The sequence below is a fragment of the Sorghum bicolor genome, chromosome 10, assembly GCF_000003195.3.
Source record: "Sorghum bicolor cultivar BTx623 chromosome 10, Sorghum_bicolor_NCBIv3, whole genome shotgun sequence".
In the NCBI taxonomy this organism is placed as follows: domain Eukaryota; kingdom Viridiplantae; phylum Streptophyta; class Magnoliopsida; order Poales; family Poaceae; genus Sorghum; species Sorghum bicolor.
In genome coordinates, this window is record NC_012879.2 from 9663235 (window position 1) to 9684621 (window position 21387).

Consider the following 21387-nt stretch of genomic DNA (forward strand, 5'->3'; position numbering starts at 1 on the left):
TGCCACATCAGCAAAATACCATAAATAATATGTAATTAATTGTCTTGGACTCTGTGATAGAGTCTTGCATTGGGAGTGCCCTAAGAGCACTCGCAATGCAGAAACCATTGTGGTTTATATAGACATTAATTGCGTGCCACCTAAGCATTTTGCTGATGTGGAGAGTAAAAATCATAGAAACTAGGTCTAAGTTAGAAACCATGTCTACACAAAATCCAAGACATGAAATGGTATGATTGGCTAAGAATGGAGAGAGAATGAATGTGATTGGATATAAAAATATTATATAGAAACTATCCATTAGGACCATAATTTCTATATATATAGTGTCTATAGAAATTAATAGGTATAGAAACTATATGTAGTTTCTAGTATTGGGAGTGTCTAAGGGTCATTCCAATCGCACATGTATCCATCTGAATTCCTATATATGATCTTTGAAAATGTTACCTCTGTTAGGAAACAAGATATGTAACAAACTTGGATTGTAACACGGCATATGACTTTGACCATGTGTACCAAGGTAGCTGCATTCGGTTAGAGTAGATATAATCTAGTTAGCCTGGTTTGTTACGATAGAATCTATCTCAACCGAATGCCTTGTAACTCAAGTTGTATTATATATATATATATATATATATATATATATATATATATATATATATATATATATAACATGAAGACGTGACAAGCCAAGATAGGCAGTCACGGTTGCCATCTCTTTTACATGGTAATCAGAGCACCTCTTCCATAGATTCATCCAACAATGGCGTCGTCCTCTTCCTCCGCCAACCATAGCCACCATTCACCCTTTGGGCCCTCCATCTCTGAGAAGCTCACACGTGACAACTTCATCCTATGGAAGGCGCAGATCATGCCGGGCATCCGGGCAGCGCAGTTCGAGGGATATCTTGATGGAACTCGCGTTGCTCTCGCCAAGACCATTGATCTGGTGTTGGAAGACAAGACCAAGACGGTCGCCGTCAACCCCGAGTACGAGAAGTGGCTCAAGGAAGACCAACAACTTCTCACTCATCTCAACAACTCCCTATCAAGGGAGATACTTGTGCAAGTGGCCACCAAGACCACGTCGGCGGCGGTCTGGGCAACGCTCGGGGACATGTTCTCTGCGCAGTCCCAGGCTCGTGTGACCAATCTGCGCATGCAGTTGGCTAACTGCAAGAAGGGTGGCCAAACTGCTCCTGCGTACTACGCCAAGGTGAAGGCTATTGGAGACAAGCTTGCTGTTGCTGGACGGCCGGTTCCTGATGAGGAACTGGTGACATTCATCCTGGTCGGCCTCGACTTCGACTACAATCCGCTGGTGTCCTCAGTGCTGGGGCGTGCAACTCCGATCTCCCTGAGCGATCTCTATGCTTAGATGGTCGCCTACGACATGTGCCTCCAGATGCTGCAAGAGAATCACAACAGCGGCAACAACTCCTCCGTCAACGCTGCTGCACGTGGACGCGGCGGAGCCTGTGGGCGCAACCGCGGTGGCTTCGGCCGTAGTGGTGGCGGTCGCGGGACTGGGAACTTGTCCAACCAGTCTAAGGCTGGAGGACAAGGAGCGCCTAGGCCAACGTGCCAGCTCTGCAAGAAGAAAGGCCACGAGGTGGTCGATTGTTGGCATCGTTTTGAGGAGGATTTCCAGCCCGACGTCAAGACTACTGGCGCAACGCACACAAACTACGGCGTCGACACCAACTGTTATGCGGACAGTGGGGCTACCAACCACATCACAGCAGAGCTGGAGAAGCTGACCGTCCGGGACAAGTACAAGGGCGTGGATAAAGTTCACACTGCTAGTGGTTTAGGTATGCAGATCAGTAATGTTGGTCGTACAATTTTACATACCCCACAAAGTTCTTTCCATCTAAGAAATATTTTGCATGTTCCCAGTGCTAACAAAAGCCTGGTTTCAGTTCATCGATTCACATCCGATAATAACTCTTACATCGAATTTCATCCTCATTATTTTCTCATCAAGGATCGAGCCACGAAGAAAATTCTCCATCACGGCAAGTGTGAGGGTGGTCTCTACCCACTGAAAGAGACTGGAGCACAACACCCTAGGCAAGCTTGTCGTGTCAGTCGACCATCTACATGGAGATGGCATAGTCGTCTTGGTCATGCGTCCCTTCCCATGGTTGAGAGAGTCATTAGAGAGAATTTGCTTCTTTGTTCAGTTAGTCATGATGTCGAGTCGGTGTGTGACTCTTGCCAAAAAGCAAAGAGTAAACAATTTCCCTATACCAGATCAGATAATAAAAGTTGTGCTCCTCTTGATTTGATCCATTCTGATGTCTGGGGTCCTGCACCTAGTTCTGTTGGAAGCTATTTATACTATGTTTCTTTTATCGATGATTATAGTAGGTACACATGGATCTACCTACTTAAACACAAATCTGAGGTGTTCAGTATCTTTAAAAACTTCCAAAACTTTGTTGAGAGGAAGTTTAACCGAAAAATTGTGCATATGCAGACAGATTAGGGTGGTGAGTACGAGCGACTAAATTCCTTCTTCAAAACGCTTGGGATCTCCCATCGGGTATCCTGTCCCCATACTCATCAACAGAATGGTAGAGCAGAGCGCAAACATCATCATATAGTAGAAGTAGGTCTATCTCTGCTTGCCCAAGCTTCCATGCCTTTGAAGTATTGGGATCAAGCTTTCCTCACTGCTACTTATCTGATTAATATTCTACCGGCCAAGATTCTTGACAATAAAACTCATGTTGAGCTCTTACTCAAGGAAAAACCAAACTATAACTCTCTTCGGGTGTTTGGGTGTGCATGCTGGCCAAATTTGAGACCATATAATACCAGAAAACTTGCCTTTCGATCCACACAGTGTGTGTTTCTGGGTTACAGTTCCGTTCATAAAGGCTTCAAATGCCTTGAGCCAAAAACAGGACGTGTTTATGTCTCAAGAGATGTAGTGTTCGATGAAGAAGTGTTTCCCTTTGCAACACTTCATTCTAATGCAGGCGCTCGCCTTCGAGAAGAAATGACCCTTTTGCCTAACTCTCTTGCTCCTGTTAATTGTGGGGATGTAACTTGTCACGCACCTAATGTTACTGATGCTGTTGTTACTAGCGATTCAGTTCAAATACAGGAACACGGTGATGTACAGGTTGTTGATGATATACCACCAGATGAGGCTATGAATCAGGCTGTCATAGAAAATCAGGACACAGGATCTGATGATAATGTACCAGCAGAAGCCGCGTCTCCGCCTGCGCAAATCTCCAAGATGCCGGCGCCACCCCGACGTCGTCGCGTGGGGGGGCAGGATCATTATCGGGATCGCAGTGTGTCCTCCCGCCACTGGACTCTGATGGATCTTCTGCAGAAGAACCATCAGAGTCGCCCGATGCAGCTCCAGTGCCTGATTCTCAGCGGCTTCGACCACACACTCGGCTTCAAAGCGGGATTGTTAAGCCCAAAATCTACACTTACGGGACTGTTAGGTATGCAAATATTGTTGCAGATGGTGAACCAAAGTCTGTTCTTGAAGCCCTGAATTGTCCCAAGTGGAAGTGTGCCATGCAAGAAGAATATAATGCTCTGCAATGAAATGGCACGTGGACCTTGGTACCACCACCACGGGGGAAAATCTGATCGTTTGCAAGTGGATCTTCAAAATCAAGAAGAGAGTTGATGGACAGATAGATCGATATAAGGCAAGGTTAGTAGCAAAGGGATTTTCGCAGAGGTATGGTATAGACTACGAGGACACATTCAGTCCTGTGGTCAAAATTGCAACTGTCAGACTAGTACTCTCATTGGCAGTAACCAGGGGGTGGTGCTTGCGACAGCTGGATATGCAGAACACGTTTCTTCATGGTGTTCTGGAAGAGGAGGTTTACATGAAGCAGCCCCCGGGGTTTGAGAATAAGAAGTGTCCCTCCTTTGTATGTAAACTTAAGAAAGCAATCTATGGCCTTAAACAAGCTCCGAGGGCATGGTACTCTAGATTGAGTTCAAAACTCCTTGATCTTGGGTTTGTGATGTCTAAGTCAGACACCTCCCTCTTCATCTATAGAAAAGGCAGCGTGGAGATATATATGTTGATCTATGTTGATGATATTATTGTTACTAGTTCATCTCATGAAGCAGTTAGGGTATTATTGCAAGCTCTTAAGCAAGACTTTGCCTTGAAGGATCTAGGAGACTTACATTATTTTCTGAGTATTGAAGTAGAGAGAAAGCAGAATGGTGATCTTCTTCTAACTCAGAGAAAATATGCAAAGGATATTTTGGCCCGAGTCGGTATACTGAATTGTAAACCTGTTTCTACTCCCTTGTCATCTACTGAGAAGTTGTCACAACGTGATGGTGATATATTAGGAGTTGGAGATAGTACAAGGTATAGAAGTGTTGTTGGAGCATTGCAATACATCACTCTCACACGACCTGATTTAGCTTTTGCAGTAAACAAGGTTTGCCAATACTTACATTCTCCCACAACTGTTCATTGGTCAGCAGTAAAGCGCATCATAAGATATTTGAAGTGTTCAATGAATATTGGCCTATTGATTCGGAAAAGGTCTCCTACTATTGTGAGTGTGTTTTCAGATGCTGATTGGGCTGGTTGTCGAGATGACAGGAGGTCAACTGGTGGATTCGTTGTCTTTCTTGGCTCAAATATAATCTCATGGAGTGCCAGAAAACAACCCACAGTTTCTAGATCAAGTACTGAGGCAGAATATAAGTCCATGGCAAATGCAACAGCTGAAATGATTTGGGTTCAGCAACTACTTGGTGAATTGGGAGTAAAACTTAAAGTTACGCCTCGGCTCTGGTGTGATAATTTGGGGGCAACATATCTTGCTGCAAATCCGGTGTTTCACACTAGAGCTAAGCACATTGAAATTGATTTTCACTTTGTGTGAGAGAGGGTTACAAGGAAACAACTAGTTGTGAGGTTTCTACCAACCGAAGATCAAGTAGCCGATGGTTTTACCAAAGCGCTGCCTCGTGTGAAGTTTGAAGAGTTCAAGAACAATCTTAATCTTGTAGAAAAGACAAGTATAGATTGAGTGGGGGTGTTAGAAAACAAGATATGTAACAAACTTGGATTGTAACACGGCATATGACTTGACCGTGTGTACCAAGGTAGCTGCATTCGGTTAGAGTAGATATAATCTAGTTAGCCTGGTTTGTTACGATAGAATCTATCTCAACCGAATGGCTTGTAACTCAAGTTGTATTTTATTATATATATATATATATATATATATATCAACATGAAGACGTGACAAGCCAAGATAGGCAGTAACGGTTGCCATCTCTTTTACAGCCTCCACTCGAATGGCAACTCGGCGAGCCGCCAAGCCCATCGGCGATGTTGCTGGCCACTCGACAGGCTACAACAGGAAGCCTTCACCACCATGAGCAGCCTCTGGAGCACGACGGTGACCATGCACAAGGCCTCATACCATTCTGCACGGTGCTGCTGCAGCAGCAGCAGCACGACAGGGAGCACATGTTCCTGCTGCTCAAAAGCTGTTAATATTTTGAATTGGGTCTTGTTTAGTTGTGAAAAGTTTTTAGATTTTAACATTATGGTATTTTCGTTTTTATTTTATAAACATTAACTAATCATGGAGTAACTGGGCGTAAAAGATTTGTCTCGTGATTTACACAAACTATACAATTAGTTTTTATTTTCATCTATATTTAATGTTCCAAACAAGTGCCGCAAGATTCGATGTGACGAGAAATCTTGAATTTTTTTTTTATTTTTGAGGTGAACTAAACAGGGCCTTGGTAGGTTTGCATCTTCACCCGAGATGAGTTGCTAGAGTGTGCAGGAACTACAAGATTACCCAAATAAATAAATTATTTATAATGTATTCCGTATTTTGCATCTGAATCTCATCTAAATGTTGGTCAAATTTAATGGTAAATGAGTTAGCTGAGAGGGAAGTGCATTTGATCATGGTGCGTGTTAATATTTGAACTGTCCATATGCAAACAATTTAGGCCTTGTTTAGTTCTTAAAAATTTTCAAGATTCTCTATCATATCGAATCTTGCGGCACAATGCATGGTGCATTAAATATACATAAAAATAAAAACTAATTATACAGTTCGTCTGTAAATCGCGAGACGAATCTTTTAAGCCTAGTTACTCCATGATTGGACAATGTTTGTCAAATAAAAACGAAAGTGCTACAGTGTCGAAATCCAAAAATTTTTGCAAGCTGTGAACAAGGCCTTATTACCCGGGCCGAGAGTATCCTATCTCTGTTCAACCTGAATGTAAGGTTCTTTTTTAGGCATTTGTATTTCAAGTTTCACTGTCTCGACAAGGATCAGATCAAAGCTGTTGGGTTGTCTAATTTCATCAGAAAAAAATATTGATTACATATGTTACTACTATTATCCTACAAAATTTTCCTATCTCTGACCCCTAATAATATTTATGTCATAATCTATTATTCTAATCAAATATTATACTACTTAACGTTTTCTTCATTCATCATATACACATCTAAAATTTGTTGTAAGAAAATTCCTGCAGTAATGCGCGAGGAATTATCTAATTATCAAATTCTTATAAAGAAAAATCCCACTATCCATTTCTCTTGACATACAATGCATCCAACTCAGCAGTTCACTCCCAATCCCGCTATGTATTTCTCTTAAAATGCAAAGCGTACACCTCAGTAGTCCACTATCATGTGCCACTACCAGTTTCTCTTGACATATAAGGTATCCACCTTAGCAATCTACTATCGTTTGCATTAAAGTTCACTAGCACAAGAATTATGATATCCACATCAGTACACACACATCATCCACTACAGATACAATTTTCATAATTATGCTAATAAAAGAGTTATATATTTATATTTCTCTTTTATACCCGTGGCAATACGCGAGGAATTCTCCTAGTTCTTGTAGAATTGTAAGTGCTATGTAACTCTGGTCATATGTTTTAGATACCTTGTGTTCCAAAGGGACCCTAAATATCTTTCTCCTTCCTTTTTTTGTAAAAGTTTTTTTTTCATCATTCATTAGATAAAAATTATAACCTTAACGGTTTAGAAACCCACCATCTATTAAATTTAGAAAACCACGCGGCTTACGTCGAAAGAGAGAGACCGCTAAAAGCCCTAGTTTGGTTTTAGATAATTAATGAAACCTAAAGTACTAACCTCTGTGCTAAGTATGTGGATTAGATGAGGTTGGTACATACCAAGTGATAGAGCAAGAGATGTTTATGGTGATGATGGTGATGGTGCTCAACTTGGAAAATAAGAAAAATAAAAATAAAACCTATTTGGAGATCAAAGGAAAGGTATTCTTAGGGGTTTTGGTTTCGGTGATCAAGACACCATAGAGGGTGTGATTATGTTTAAGGTAGATAGTCGTACTATAAAGAGAGAAATTCTTTGGCTAAGCGGTTATCGAGCGCCACTAGGTGATATTGTTCATGTCCATGCATTTAGAACCTACTGAGCTAACTTAACTCCTTCGAAGAAAATGATTGTGAAAACGCTAACACACTTGCACATGTTGGTACGCACATGGTGGTGTTGGCACACTTTAAGAAGGATGTGGAGTTTAAAGGATAGAGAGGGGTTTGGGTTTGACGCTTTTGTGAAAATAAAATGTATATTTTCTATTACGCTGGTGGAGAGTTTGGAGAAGTCATGGGAGTATTTTTTTCACTGAAAAGCACTCACCGAACGCTAGGTGTGCCGGCGTCGGATGCTGGCCCAGCGTTCGATGTATAGTGGTTGAGCAGCGTAGTGTTGAACTGTGCATCAGAGCGTCCACGGTGAGTGTCGGACAGGCTCCAACACTGTTCCTGCGTCCGGTGAGTACTGACGTCAGCGAGTGCGCGAGCGAGCTTCTCTAGGTGCGATTGTCGGATGCCAGGGAGCGTCCGATGAGACAACGTCTCTAGGTGCGATCGTCGGATGCTAGGGAGCGTTCGATGAGGCAGCATCGGAGGTCCAACGCTTGTGCATTTTGCAGAGCTCCCTGAGTAGTGTCTAGTGTTGAGGGGTGCGTCCGGTGTGTACCACCTAACACGTTCGATGTTTTGAACTTATGAACTCGATCGTTTAAGTGACCATTAGAGATCGACGCACGAGATTTAAAAACTAGACACGTGGTTGTTTTCTGAGCGTCGGACGCTGGGTTCTGGCGTCTAACAGCTAACCGTCTGTGCGTCCGATGCCCCTGTTTTATGTGCATGAGAGAGCCAACGAGTCTATTTGTTTGGGGGTGTCTATAAATAGCGTTTGGCTGACTTGAGACTCACTCTCTTGGCATTCTAGCATACTTGACAACCTTGTGAGCCTAAGCTAACTTCTCCCACTCATTTTCTTTATAGATTAACCATCTTTGTGAGATTGAGAGTGATTTAAAGTACATTTGCTTGAGTGATTGCATCTAGTGGCACTTGGGGATCGATTTGGCTGCGTTTTTCTTATTACTCTTGGTGGTTGCCGCCACCTAAACGGCTTGGAGCAGTGGAGGAGTGTTGGCATAAGTTGGTGATTGTTCGTGACCATCTTCCGGTAATTTGAGGGGTTTTGTGCCTTCCTTGACAGATAGCCAAAGACAACTTTAGTGGATTGCGCGTGTCATTGAGCTACCTCGGTGTCCTAGTGAGGATGAGGTTTGTGCAACACCTCTTAGCCGCTGAACCAGCAAGTGTTGGTCGACACAATGAGGATATAGTGTGCCGACAAGCACGTGAACCTTGGGAGAAAAATCGATGTCTCAATTGTGATTAATTGGTATTCTCCCAATGCTTGATTGTTTGTATTGGTGCTTGGTTCATCCCCTATACAAGGGTATAAATCTCTCATCCTCTCTTTTACTTTCCCCGCAAGTAGTGTAATTAGTTAGTTGCTACTTTAGCCTTGTGTAGTAAACTCACTGTATAGCTTGTAGATACTTAGTATTTGTGTGGCTAGTGACAATAGCAACTAGAATTGTTGGATAGATGGTTTACAAATACCCCATTAGAGCTAGAGAAAAAAAACTTTACTTTGTTATTTACTAACCTCTTGCGCTAGTGAGTTTGCAGAATTTTTAAATAGGCTATTCACCCCCTCCTCTAGCCATATTATGACTTTTCAAGTGGTATCGGAGCCGTGGTCACCGTTTTATGAAGGAACAACCTCAGTGTTTAAATTATGGCTCAAATAGTGTTCAACCATATTGAGGACAAACCACCATTTTTGATGGCTTGTTCTGGCCGTTAGGATAACGAGCTAGCTCGACTCGGCTCATTACCTTAACGAGACAGAAAGTCGGCTTGACTTGGCTCATTACGAGTTTAAGCTGGCTCGTTAAACTCACGAGCTAGGTATAAAAAATATACAAAATCTAATATTTGTATTTATTTAAAGCATAAAATAGTAATCTATACCTAATACTGTATTAGGAGGCAAAATTTCAGCCGTATTTTTTCGTCTGTATTTTCGTCTGGCTTATCTGTATCCATCTCGCTCGTTCTCCGTCATCGTACAGTCTACGACCCGTACGTCCTTGGCTTATATATATTTCTTCCGCCCGCCGGCGCCGCCGAGCTCTGTCCTCGAGGCCGGTCTCGCAGCAACGCTGTCCGAGTACCCAGAGTGGGCGGGGCGCTTGGCTTTGACGCGCGTGGCAACCGCGCCATCCTGCTTAATGGCGCAGGCGCGTGCGGTTCGTCGAGGCCATGGCCGACGTCCCGCTCGACAGCGTCATGCCACTGCAGCCGGCGACTCCCGAGACGCTGAGCCTGCACCCAAGCGGTGACGGTGAGGACAACGCCGCCGTCGATGTCGACGGAGTGCTCATGCTTGTGCAGGTCACGCGGTTCACTTGCGGCTCCTTCGTCGTGGGCTGGGCACTGCCGCGCAGCATCCTGCGCATCTCGTGCCCGACGGCCTCGCCTTCCGTAGCTTCGTGAACGCCTGGGGCCGGCCAGGCCACGCGCGGCGCCGCCGTCGACCCCATGCCCGTGCACGACTGCGTGTCCTTGTTCGTGCCTCGGGACCCGCCCTGTGTCGAGTTCGAGAACCGCGGCGCCGAGTACAAGTACAAAGCACCCCGCCGGCGCAAGCAGGGAGTCAAGGAGCAATGTCGACGACAACAAGGTGGTGATGCATAGGGTGAACTTCAGCCGAGAGTTCGTCGCCGAGCTCAAGAAACGGGCATCGGCGGGCACGCCGCGGCAGTGGCGGCCGTACAGCGCGCTGCAGTGCGTGGCGGCGCACCTATGGCGGTGCGTCATAAAGGTCGACGGGTGCACGGGTACCGAGCTCCACATCTCCGTGAACGGGAGCGCACGGATGCATCATCCGCGAGTGCCCGAAGGGTACACCGGCAACGTCGTGCTCTGGGCGCGGCCGACGACGACCGTGGGCGACATGGTTAGGAGACCCCTCCCGGCCTCCGGGGAGTCGTGGAGGTGGTGTCCAAGGCGGTGCCCACCATGGACGACGCCTATTTCAGGTCCTTCATAGACTTCGCAAGCTCCAGGGTAGTGGAGGAAGAAGGGCTGATGCCGACATTAGAGGTAGACCCGTTGGAGACGATGCTGAGCCCAAACGCGTCGAGGTGGAAACCCTGCTGGGGCTCCCGTTCCAGGACTTCGACTTTGTTCTGTGGGCCGCCATTCTTCTTCATGCCAAATTACCCGCCGGTGGAGGACGGTATTTTCATAGTGTCGTCTTTCTCCGGCGATGGCAATATCGACGCCTACGTGCCTCTCTTCAACCAAGCAATGGACATCTTCAAAAACTGCTGCCACTCCCTGTCTGCAGCAGACACACGACTTTAGGCATGTTCACTTTCGTGTTGCAAAATCGAGTCAGAAATCATCAAGTAGTTACTATTACTCGTTCGGGTTTTATTTATATGTCGTATTATCTTTGTTTTAAGTCAAACATTTATGTCTTTGACTATTTGATTTTAAAATATTCTAGAGATTCTTGACATACGATTTATCTAGATAATAAAGCAAAAGAGACAAAATTTCAGCAAAAATTTTTCGTCTGGACTAATTTTTATTTGGCCTCTCTCCTGAACTAGCTTGGACTCGCTCAGTAAAGGGTGGCAATACTCCGGCTGGCCAGCTCCTTCTCTCGTCTGCCCCCTCCCGTTCTACTGCTTTTCCCTTGCGCGCATCGCAGTTTCTCCCCAACCCTCGCCGCGTGCCCACTCTCGCGCCGCCGCACTCTCCTCCTTTTCTCCTCTTTTGGCATCAGGCCCCTCTCCTGTTACCGCGGCGCTTCCTTCGTAGCGATGGCGGCAGCGCCGCCGGTGGCCAAGAAAGTGCCGCACCAGCTCGTCGAGCATGGCGACATCCACGTCGACAACTACTACTGGCTCCGCGATGACTCCCGATCTGACCCGGATGTCCTGCACACCTCTGCACCGGAGAACAACTACACCGTCGACATCATGTCCGGTCAGTTGGGGACTTGTAACGCCAGATGCATTTGCTTTAGAACGACACTTTTAGTTATATATACCTTTTAGTTATTTGATTTTTTTTTGTTATATGTTGTCTACTATAAGCATAGGTATTATATTGTTTAATTTTACAGTATTATTATCTTATCATGCGATTCATGTGTTTGTAGTACAAAGTTTAGATGTCCTGTAGCGGGCACGCTACCTAGTAATATAAAAATAATATATCTAATAGTCTTAAATTGAACAAAATAATCATGTGAACTAACATATCAATCATTTGTAAAGTATAAGACACAAAGTAATTTAAAACTAATATAAATTATAATGACTTTTTTCTAAAACCATAGATCGTTTGGTTTATGAGTGGCTCACAAGCTAGCTCATTATAGCTAATGAGCGACTCGTTATAATAATAATGAACCGAGTCTGAGCGAGCCACGTGCCTGGGGCATCCAAATTTTGGGCTCTAGTCTAATATATACTGTAGTTACGTAGCCCATAGGTCGAGCAGACAGCCCATACTCAATTAGCCCTAAGACGAGGCCTGTCAGCCCATCAGCCCACCACCAACTCGTGGCCCTTCGTCTATCTCTACAACGGCAGTCATCACTCAGATCGTAGCGGGCCGCGCCGACAGCCTCGAAACGGCGAAACGTTCCAAGGGTTTTAGGCAGCAGCAGCCGGAGGGAGATGGGTGAGCGGGCGAAGGAATGGCTCCTCGCCGCCGGCGCCGGCGTCGCCGTCGGCGCGCTCTCTGCCGCCGTCATGAATCACCTCTCGAGGTAACCGGCCCTACTTCCCTCCCCCTTCCCCGTTCCGCACGGCAAGCTGGGACCGGGGTGCCACAGAGCGTTCTGCTGACGCTTTTGCTTCGTTTCGATGTCGCAGATCCAAGCGGAGAGAGGGGTACGCGCGCAACCTGCTGGAATCCAATAGAATGACGACTGGTACGCTTGCGTTTAGCTCCTGTTGGCAGTTTAGCAATAGGATAGCGTGTACTAGTTGTAGATTCTGTCCTCTTGGAAAATGATAGCAATTTAAGATAGGTTTGTGTTTTTGTTGTTGCAAATCACTGATTCTTAGCGATGTTGGTTGTGTATTCCGAAGTTATGGTATCTTATATTGTTCGCTTCTTCAATCAGGGAACGCTCAGTCCACGAGGCATCTGGGTGCTGTTGGTAGCTTGGATCTTCTCTCTGATGAAGTGGTCTCCGAACAGCTTACAAGGTTTGCACGTTTTGGTCCCTAACTACAAACCATCTCTTGCTGTCTGCTTGATTGACCCAGTTACTTGTTGTTTGATATTTATACTCTGCAACCAGATAATTCCACATTTTGTTGATATAGATATATACAAATTTGGGATAACTGCATTGCTTGATATGCTACTTATTGCTGCCATCAATCAATTATGTTTTTCATCATTTGATTCTATATTCCTGTGTAGAAAGTGAAATATTGTGTTCTATTGTTTTTGTGCATAGCTTACTATTACCACTTACCAGTTCACCTGTTTCTTGATTTTCACTATAAACAAAACATTTGCCACATCTTCTAATGTTCTGAGTACCTTAAGCCGAATATGCTCAGGCTATTACTGTTTTCATGCTGTGTTTGTGATTACCAAAATCTGTTACTTTTCTGTAATTGTAGGAATATACAATTTTTTGGCATTGACTCTCAGAAGAAAGTGACTAAATCCTATGTTGTGGTCATTGGTCTTGGAGGGGTTGGCAGTCATGCAGCTTCAATGCTCCTGAGATCTGGTGTTGGCAGGTTGCTTCTTGTGGATTTTGATCAGGTGTGGATTGTGTGTGTTCCAGAGGTGGATACCTCGTATAGTTATGAAAACATGGAAACATGGATGCACTTCGTTTATCTTTTTGTTCTCTATAAGTAATTAGAAATATGTCTAGCTAAACATAGTTCGTGGTTTAACAACCAAAAAACTTGTTTGGTTATGACGGATTTAACTAGGACTGAGAAAAATCTTGATTTGACTAAGATTCATATTATATACTACCAATCTTAGTTATTTTAACTTAAAACAAATTCATCTCATGTTCTCAATGGTTAAAGTCCCATCTGAGCAAGGTATTATAAACTTATTTGAAGAGAACAACTGCAAACTAGTTTTCTTATAAAGAATTAAACCAACCTTTTCTAAAGTCATTTCTGATTAACCACATGGTTCATACAACAACTTAAGCAGTTCAGACTCTTAGTTCTTTTTTAGAGAATTGTCAAGGCATTAAGAATTTATTTGATCTCATTTTATGGAATGCATGGTCGTATGCTGGATTCATTTTCGAAACTCTAACCACATCAGATCTAGAATCATGGAATCATCTAGTTGGTTCCCTTGCATTATTAGTTAAAACTAGGATAATATATAACCATGCAAAGTATACTAAGTAGCTTTTACAGCTGTATCAAATGGGTGGGTGAACATTACAATTTTTTAAGTGACATCTTGCATTTATAATAGGTGGGCATTAACAAGGCACTCATGATATGTTGAAAGGTATCACTCTCATCACTAAATCGGCATGCTGTGGCAACCAGAGATGATGTTGGAACTTCAAAAGCATTATGCCTCAAGAAGCATTTTTCAATGATATACCCAGAGTGCCAAATAGATGCAAAAGTGCAATTGTATGATGCATCGTCTGAGGCGGAAATTCTTTCTGGACAGCCTGACTTTGTTCTTGATTGCATAGATAACATTGATACCAAGGTAACAAATACTAGCATTCAAACTTCAACTTTCATTTTTCCGTATATGCAACCCCCTATTTTATGTTACCCCCACCCTCCTTTTTGTACTGGTAGTTATAGGTTGCAAGTTTTTGTACTGGTAGTTATAGATTTAGAAGTTGTGGTTGGCTCGCATGTGATTTAACTCCTTAACGAAAAATGTCCTCTGCATGTTTTGTGGAAATATTGAAATGCATAGGTCCTTCCATGCATTTCATGCTTAGATACAATATATTCAGGTATGGCTGTGCTTTAAATCTTTTTCTGGATGTTCTGTTTTGCTTTGCTTCGGACGAAAATGTTTGTTTCTTATTAAAACTCAATACTCCATGTAACACCACATGCTTTCAGTTTGGTATAAGTCTTGGCAGTATAGTAGTTCCACTGTTTGAAAAACTAGTTCCTATGTAAACTCAAATTTCTCTTACCTCTGTATCTGATGATCAAGGTACACAAAGCCACCCTGCATAGACAGTTGAAACCTGTTTTTTTAGCCCGAATGGCTTCATTGAACATTACTTACGAATATATCATTTGTAAGCTTGTCAATGTTTGTCTTCATTGTTTGTAATCGTTCAAATATTCTTGCCCCTTAGGTGGCACTCCTTGCAGCTTGCGTGCGCAGAGGTTTGAAGGTACTTTCTGCAATGGGGGCTGGAGCACGAGCTGATCCCACCAGAATTCGTGTTGCAGATTTAAGAGAATCAAGCAATGATTCCCTCTCTCGATCGGTTAGTTTGATACTTCTTCCAAAAACTCTGTCCCATTGTAAGTTGCCATTTCATTTATTAGCTAACTGGCATGTCAACATGTGCTGCAAATGAGTGTTGTGATTGCTACTTTTAGGTGAGGTACAGGCTCAAGAAAGAACATGGAATTGAGGGTGGAATACCAGTAGTTTTTTCATTGGAAAAGCCAAAGGCAAAGCTGCTTCCTTTTCAAGCTTCAAAAGAAGAGGAAACTCCATCAGATTACCAGGTCAGCTCCCCTAGGACTTGTATTACCACCCTCCTGCTACATGTTTGTTCCATTTTCTGAGCAAGAAGTTTTTGTTACAAAGAGTTAATTAAATTCCTCTAGAACACCCAGTTGCTTATATATTACAGGAGTGCATGATGTGTGTGTACATAACTATTGACAACATGCTATGCATTATTCCACAGATTGTGCCAGGATTCAGGGTTCGCATTATACCAGTACTGGGAACCATCCCTGCAATATTTGGTCAAGTTATGGCCTCCTATGTGATTACTCAGCTTGCTGGATTAGATTTTCAAACTGAACCAGTTGTTAACCTGGATTTGGATCATTACCGTATACTTCATCAGCGTCTTATTGAGCATGAAGAGCTGATTTATGGGACAGCCGAGCAAGTTCTGGTACTATGTTTCTTGCTATGTAATGTCATATCCTGGAAACAAGATATTTTCTTCGAGCATTATGTAGTTGAGGTGTTATTTATTTATGTTGATTGTCACCAGCACATGTGAAAAAGGAATTCTTCACCTTCACTTGTTTTGATATCCTTTTGTACGTTTGTAACATTTTCTTTTACAATCTAAAGGTAGATGCTGAAGAGGTAATGTACATTGTCAAAGAATTGTGGCGAGGTCGAAGTGCTAGAGACCAAAGTCAGAAGGACACTGGTCGGAAAATGTGGAGATCTGTCAATGAACTAATGCTTGTTCGGTATGCTTCCTTCTCTAACTGAGCGTGGCTTGACTCTTGAGATCATTTTGCTTTTTGTGGCACTACCTAAGTTCCCAGCATATCTGATTTGGTAGAGCAAAATCAAAATCCAACTTGCATTATCTCTAGCATAGGGTGACTGTATCTTTTAAGTTGTGCAATATGAATTATAACGTGGCTAATTAGCTATGTTAGCTTGTAACTCTGAAGTGGCCTGGCATTGGTAATGTCTTGAATTTTGCCGAGATTTTTTTTTTGACATTAATTCCTGTAATTACTTTGTTATAGGTGGGACAAATCAAAGGCTGCTGGCATCTCAAACTTAATACTTCTCAAGTTTAGTGAGGTAACAAGTCACGAATACTCATGGAACATTGAAGTTGAATTCCAAGATGGCATATGTTGCAGACGATAGGACTGGAGGCTTTTCATGTTCATTGGTTCACCTTCTCCTATTTATGCAGGCTGACGCCCATGAATCCACCACACTGGAGCGAATACAAGAAGAAGAACCTGAATTCTACTCTATGGTTTCACGTGTCCTGAAACGAGCTGAGATGGAGTTTGCCTTATGACTCAACGAGTAGCGAGGGTTGATGATCTTCCCTCTTGGAGGACTCTCACGGTTGCTATTCAGTGGTGGCCTTGGAACAATGGATCAGCATTCAGTTTGGTCATTTGGTGGGATTCATATTTGCGAGTACTTGATCGGTATGCTATGGTGAAAACGACGTGCAAAAGTTTCTTCCTGTGGCAGCCGAAACATCAGCTCTCTGTTATCATAGAGTTGTGCACTTGTGGCCATCTATGTATGGGTTATTTTTCTGCACGATCCGTGTGACGCCAAATCTGATATTTTGTTTTTAGTCTGCGTGGCTGATGCAATTTTGATGTAATCTGATACCACGAACGTAGCCGCTTCTTGAATCACCGATCACCGATGATATTGACATTTGATGATATTGATATATCACTCATATGCACGGAAATTCTTGGGCAGAGACCGAAGGCAGGTCTTGCAGTGGAGACACAGAACGGGTCTGCTGCCGTTTTTTCGTCAGGCCAGCTGAAAGCCTCTTTCGCTCTGCCGTCCGCAGCGCCGTCCACTGATTTTCGCGACCAGGTCTCGGGTTTATTCACTTAAAAAATCAAAACCTTTTTGAGATTCTTCGTCATATTGAATCTTACGGCATATGTATGGAGCATTAAATATAGTCGAAAATAAAAATTAATTATACAGTTTGTAAATCGTGGATGAATCTTTTAAGCTTAGTTAGTCTATGATTAGACAATAATTGCTAAATAAAAACAAAATCATTACAATATTCAAAATCAAATTTTTTTGAAAATATATATGTGATGCGTGTGGCAGTCATGGCTCCCAGCAGCATTAATCTTGTGTCGTATGAGGCACTGCTGGTTTATGTTTTGGGACCATGCCTTGAGTGGCTGACCGCTGACCTGACCTGACCTGACGACGGTCGCCGGTCGCCGGTCTGGTCGGGTTCCAAAGGATTTGGGATTCTACTACCGTGTAGCGGTGTGGGCGATGGTGCCGTGATGTGAAACCGATCTTTGGTTCTGAAACGGTAGTTGGTCTCGCCTCGACGTGACCGCGTGAGAGATCGCACGTTCCCGTTTACTAGATTTACCCATTTCCTTCTTTTTCACGAGTGAGAAACACACAGTACACGTGTACCTATGAAACATTGTTTTTTTTTCCTTCCTTCCCCCTTATGAATTATGCTTTTTTTTTTGCTGCTAGTATTATTCGAATCGATTACTAGAGGGTGTTTGGTTCTACGCCACCACCCATGCCACAGTTGTGGCGGTCACAATTATTTTAGCCACTGCTTTGGTTGGTGAGTTGTTTTAGGTAGCAACATTTTTTACATAGCAAAACTTGCAGCATTCTTGTCACATTAGCCATGACAGAAAGTACTGTTCGCTGATTTGTTGGGAGAGAAAAACACTGCTGAATGAGGCAAATCTCAAAGGAACAGGCAAACAGTTTGTAACGTGGATTTTGTCCGCCTCAATAGTGGTGTCGCCACAGTTGCTGTGGCACTTCATAGTTGACAGCTTGACACCCAAACAGTCTCTGGAGCTCTATAGTGCTTTCGCAAGTTGTAACTATCGTGAAGCACCTTTCTCTACCTCTCAAGTCTCAAGGTATGTATGTTTTTTTTTGTCCGCCACCGATGTTGAATACAGAGCCGTCAAGTGAAGATTTAATATCATATATGGCTGCGAAACAAGTACATGGTCCTTTCTGCAGCTACAAATCTTTTTTCCTGCTCCAAGAATTAGTTTAAAAGATTAAATCGATTTTTTGAATTAACCATGTAGACATACAAATTTCAAGTGCATATGAAATTAGAACCAACATGTCCTTGAGACCTAAAAGTAAAATTGTCAATTGGAGTTACAACCATTTTGGTCTGAAAAAAAGGAATTACAGCCATTTTGAGGTTGAGTTTTGCTCTTGCCGGTCATGACTAGTAAGGTTTGAATCTGGTCATCACTTATAAGAGACAATCCTCAATGCATATATATTACATCTGTTATCATGCATATTTCAATTAGCATAATTTGATCTTACTTTTGCATTGCGTCCAAGCAAGAAGACAGTTTTTTGATCTTTTTGTTTTTCTGGTTCTGTTGTCATTAATCACTAAAAAGGGGATACTATAAGAAATATATACCATAGTGAGGGCCTAGTTATTTTGGTGGTTGATTGACAACACAAACATCAGGACTAACAACGTTAGCTAGTATACAGGATACACAAGTCCTAGGGATGTAAAGATGGGGGCACCTGTTTGATGACACGACAGACATATGATTTATGTTGAAACCCACATGCTGGAATTTTCATTTGAGTTTACCATGTTTTCTCAGCGTTGATGTATACTAGAAGTACAGAGCTAATTATCAGACCATGTTAAAACCGCATGTTAAATTGATAAGTATACAAAGGAAGAATTGTCTTCAAATTCAAGTCAAACATTTACCTCTGAAAAATTCAGACAAGGAAAAAAAATGTCAACCAACTGTGGTGATGTACATAACTCAACGCCATGACAAGGTCATACATATACTTCGTACATAGGTACATCAAAAATAATTTAGTCAATTCTTAGAACCATGCATCCTAGGTCAAATTATATATATTTGACTAACTATAAAAAAAGATAACATCTATAACACAAAATAAATACATATAAATATACATTTCATGATTTATTTAGTGATACTAGTTTGATCTATTGTTGCTCTTTTTTATAAATTTAGTCAAACTTAAAATAGTTTGACTTAAGATAATTCTATAAGTTCATTTAGTTTGGAGGAAGTATTATTTTTCTATACCTATGGATTTAGATCTCTATAACAAAAAGAACTACCTTGTCAAAAAAAAAAGAACTATGTTAAGACGTACAGCTTATAAGCTGCTTATGGCCAAAATAAGCTAAAATGAACAGCCAAACGCTATGCTTTTCAGCAGCTTATTCTGGTCACGCTTATTCTCACTGCTCCCATTTGTATTAAAAGATCAGACCAACTTATTTTGATCGCTGCTTTTACTCTATTTGCATTGTACAACTTATGTGGGAAGCGCTTATCAGATAAGCTTTTACCAAACAGGTTCATTGATGTAGACTTATTGAGGGTACTCTACCACATGCACGAATTACAATTCCACTTGTAATAAATAAGGAATTATTTTTAATTTCCTATAGGAAAGGAAAAAGTCTACATAATCTTCAAACTATCTAGGGTGGACTATTTCACCCTCCGAAATCTAAAATCGTATATTCTATTCTCTGAACTTTTCAAACCGGTCAAATAACCACCTCATACGGTTTTCAAGGGTGTTTTTGTCTTTTTATTTTTTATTTATTTTCACTGAATCTTTAAAAAATTATAATAAATCACAAAAAATCATAAAATAAAAAATCTAATATTGTTGGACTCCTCATGAGTAGATCTACACAGTGAATATATAATACGGTATGCTTTAGCATAAAGTTTTTGATGTAGCTTTAGATCTTTGTTTTTCTATAATTAATTAGAATAATTTATATATGTAATTTTTATGGTCCAATTGTGGTAATTTTTATGGTAGGCTATTATTGTCTGGTTGAACTATAGTAAAAATTTTATATCCATTGGATCATGTATATATAACTTAGTTATAGATTTATTTAGCTTTATTCTTGTTAAATCTATGTTTTATCTATAACTAAGTTATACATGATTCAATGGATATTAAATTTTTATTGTAGCTCAAGCATATAATAATGAGCCCATCATAAGAATTTCACCATAGTTGGACCATAAGTAACCCGATAGAAATATTAGAAAAATAATTTTACTGTCAGTATTTCATGGTATTTCACCAATAGTTTCTAGCAGTGAGTTCCACGAGAGAGTTGACTTTATATGGCTCATTTATCTTCTGTGCTAGTCTTCCAGGTCCTCTCTAGCCATTTTCAGCCAAAGGTTTCATGAACAGGGATGTACGTGCATTCATGTATGTTGGGGGCTCAACCGTGCCTTCACCCTCAGCTGCGTCAAAGAGAAAGGAATTAGCTCGATCGCAATAGCCAAACCTCCGTACCCCTGACCTTCGGACGAAGAGGGACGAAGGTCCCGAGCGAACTTAACACTGATGCAGATCGGTTTGGTGAGTCGTGTGTGTAGGAACCAACCTGGAGCAGAGGATCACAGGGGACGGGTCCATCCTTCGGCCCTTGCTTGATGAAGGACGTGCTGAACCCGAGCAAGGATGAGCCGAAGAACCCTAAGGAGGCGGACGGAGATCCCTCGGTAGCCATACGACGGAGGATCTACAAGCCTTGGCGAAGGTTAGGCGAAGGTTCCAGCTACGACAATACCAGGGCTCCAACGCGGTAGCTTGTAAAGAGCCTGCAGTTCGAAATTACTCAAGTAGCCCTGTGGGTTGTAAACTGCGGTGATGGAATATGCTGGAATATTCCACCACTGTCACGGAGTATTTTTGTAACGGATTCCGGTCAGGATCCGCGCCCTATATAAAGGGGTTATAAATGCTCTTGCAGAAGTTAGTTGAAACCGATTTATTGATACTGTGCTCGTCCTAAGGTTTCGAGTCTGAACAGTAAACTCAATCTACTCAATCTACTTGCGGAGCGAGCGATTGATCACACCGACTGGGGGTGCCTCAGCCACTTCCAACAATGTACGGCTGTGTGCTTTGACACCAAAACCGTTTGAAAATTTTGGGTAGGTAACGTGAATTGGGAAGCTTCGAGGACTTTGAGTCTGAACAGTAGTAGCGGCTAGTCAGGCCAATAGGAGGCGACTGGAATAAAAATTATGATTTGAATCAAGTAGCAACTAGCAACTAGTTGAGCTGGCTAATACTAATTTCTTCTAAGTCAAAGTTTCTTATACCTAGCTAAACTTATTAAAATTATTAGTGTTACTGACACTAAATAGATCTACTATAGAAAAATAGTTT

General features: G+C 42.2%; 1 protein-coding gene and 1 pseudogene across 1 annotated transcript; both read left to right on the forward strand.

Moving 5' to 3' along the window:
* On the forward strand, positions 1382-10800 carry LOC8065728 (annotated as a pseudogene).
* Positions 12066-16873, forward strand: LOC8061504 (tRNA threonylcarbamoyladenosine dehydratase). Its single transcript, XM_021448869.1, has 11 exons — positions 12066-12220; positions 12327-12385; positions 12581-12665; positions 13092-13239; positions 13963-14175; positions 14792-14926; positions 15042-15173; positions 15359-15574; positions 15760-15884; positions 16173-16230; positions 16349-16873. Exons 1-11 carry the CDS (start codon positions 12129-12131, stop codon positions 16457-16459), a joined length of 1374 nt encoding a protein of 457 aa, XP_021304544.1. The 5' UTR covers positions 12066-12128; the 3' UTR covers positions 16460-16873.

Coding starts and splice junctions, on each gene's coding strand:
- LOC8061504 (XM_021448869.1), top strand. CDS start 12,129: ATGGGTGAGCGGGCGAAGGAATGGCTCCTCGCCGCCGGCGCCGGCGTC. Junction 12,386..12,580: donor ATCCAATAGAATGACGACTG/GTACGCTTGCGT, acceptor TTCTTCAATCAG/GGAACGCTCAGTCCACGAGG. Junction 12,666..13,091: donor GTCTCCGAACAGCTTACAAG/GTTTGCACGTTT, acceptor CTGTAATTGTAG/GAATATACAATTTTTTGGCA.